At 59.0% G+C, this 946-nt stretch overlaps 1 protein-coding gene across 1 annotated transcript in view; it reads right to left on the bottom strand.

Moving 5' to 3' along the window:
- LOC105305786 (E3 ubiquitin-protein ligase HERC2) overlaps window positions 1-946 on the bottom strand; it is a 127551-nt gene that overhangs the window by 6585 nt on the left and 120020 nt on the right. The window contains 1 exon segment of the mRNA XM_023523591.1: window positions 438-635. Coding sequence (XP_023379359.1) covers window positions 438-635 — 198 coding nt within the window.

The following is a 946-nucleotide window of genomic DNA, read 5'->3' as shown; positions in this document are numbered from 1 at the left end:
AGAAAACTCAATGGGCAGAGTCTGTCGGGGAGCCTGAGAGGTGCCTCCTTCACGACCCTAGTCACAGCTGCCAAGTTAGCCTGTGACCAGGAGCCTAAAACCCTGGTACAGACGGCTCTGGACATCCCAGGGGAAGAAATGGCCTCGTGCGTCTACCCTCCTGCTGCGGGTGGGGCTCCGCCACAGAGCCGCAAGGCTGGAGGTAAAGGGCGGAGCCCTCTGGGGACCTGCAGGGCAAGCACGTGCTCCAACTCAGAAGAGACCTGTCTGTCTGCCACGGCCGTGTTCAGCACCCGGGACGGGCCCGGCTGACAGCAGCTGCTCCATGGAAGTTCGCTGAAGGCGCTGGAGCCCAGACACTTCCGGTTAGGACTCCGCGTTGGACTAAAATGTAATAAGACACCAGTCCCGCCCACAGCACAGGCGGCTCCACGTACCTTCCCCTGGGATATGAGGATTCCCCGCAGCGTGTCGAAGCCCACCGATGGCCCGAGGCCCGCCTCGTCGAGGGCGCCCTCCAGGTCGAACATGGGGATGCAGGGGCAGAAGAGCTCGGAGACGTGGTGCAGCAGCAGCAGCCGGTTCCGCAAGGCCACCACGGGCAAGTCCTGCAGGTGGCTGTACTCCATGGGGACCTGGAACACCGAGGCCGCGTCACGCTCGCCTGCGCGTCAAACGCGCAGACGAGCCACAACTCTGGATGTGGATTCTGAAAATGTTATTTTCAAAAACAGAAGCACTATGATGTTTGACTCTGGTTTGAAAAGTCTCATCGTGATACTATTCTGGCCATTCTGCTTCAGCCAAGTAACGTAAACCAAGGAGGATGCCACGAAAAGTCTGTCTCCAGAAACGTATTCGCTAAAGAATGCGTGAGGCTGTCCTCTGAGGACGGTTCTGCACAGTTTACGAGATCTGGGACGAGGTGACGCACGGAACACGCGCT

This window comes from Pteropus vampyrus, unplaced genomic scaffold (assembly GCF_000151845.1).
Source record: "Pteropus vampyrus isolate Shadow unplaced genomic scaffold, Pvam_2.0 Scaffold395, whole genome shotgun sequence".
NCBI classification, from domain to species: Eukaryota; Metazoa; Chordata; class Mammalia; order Chiroptera; family Pteropodidae; genus Pteropus; species Pteropus vampyrus.
Note: the sequence above shows the minus strand (reverse complement) of the source record. Positions and strands in the feature narration are given on the sequence as shown.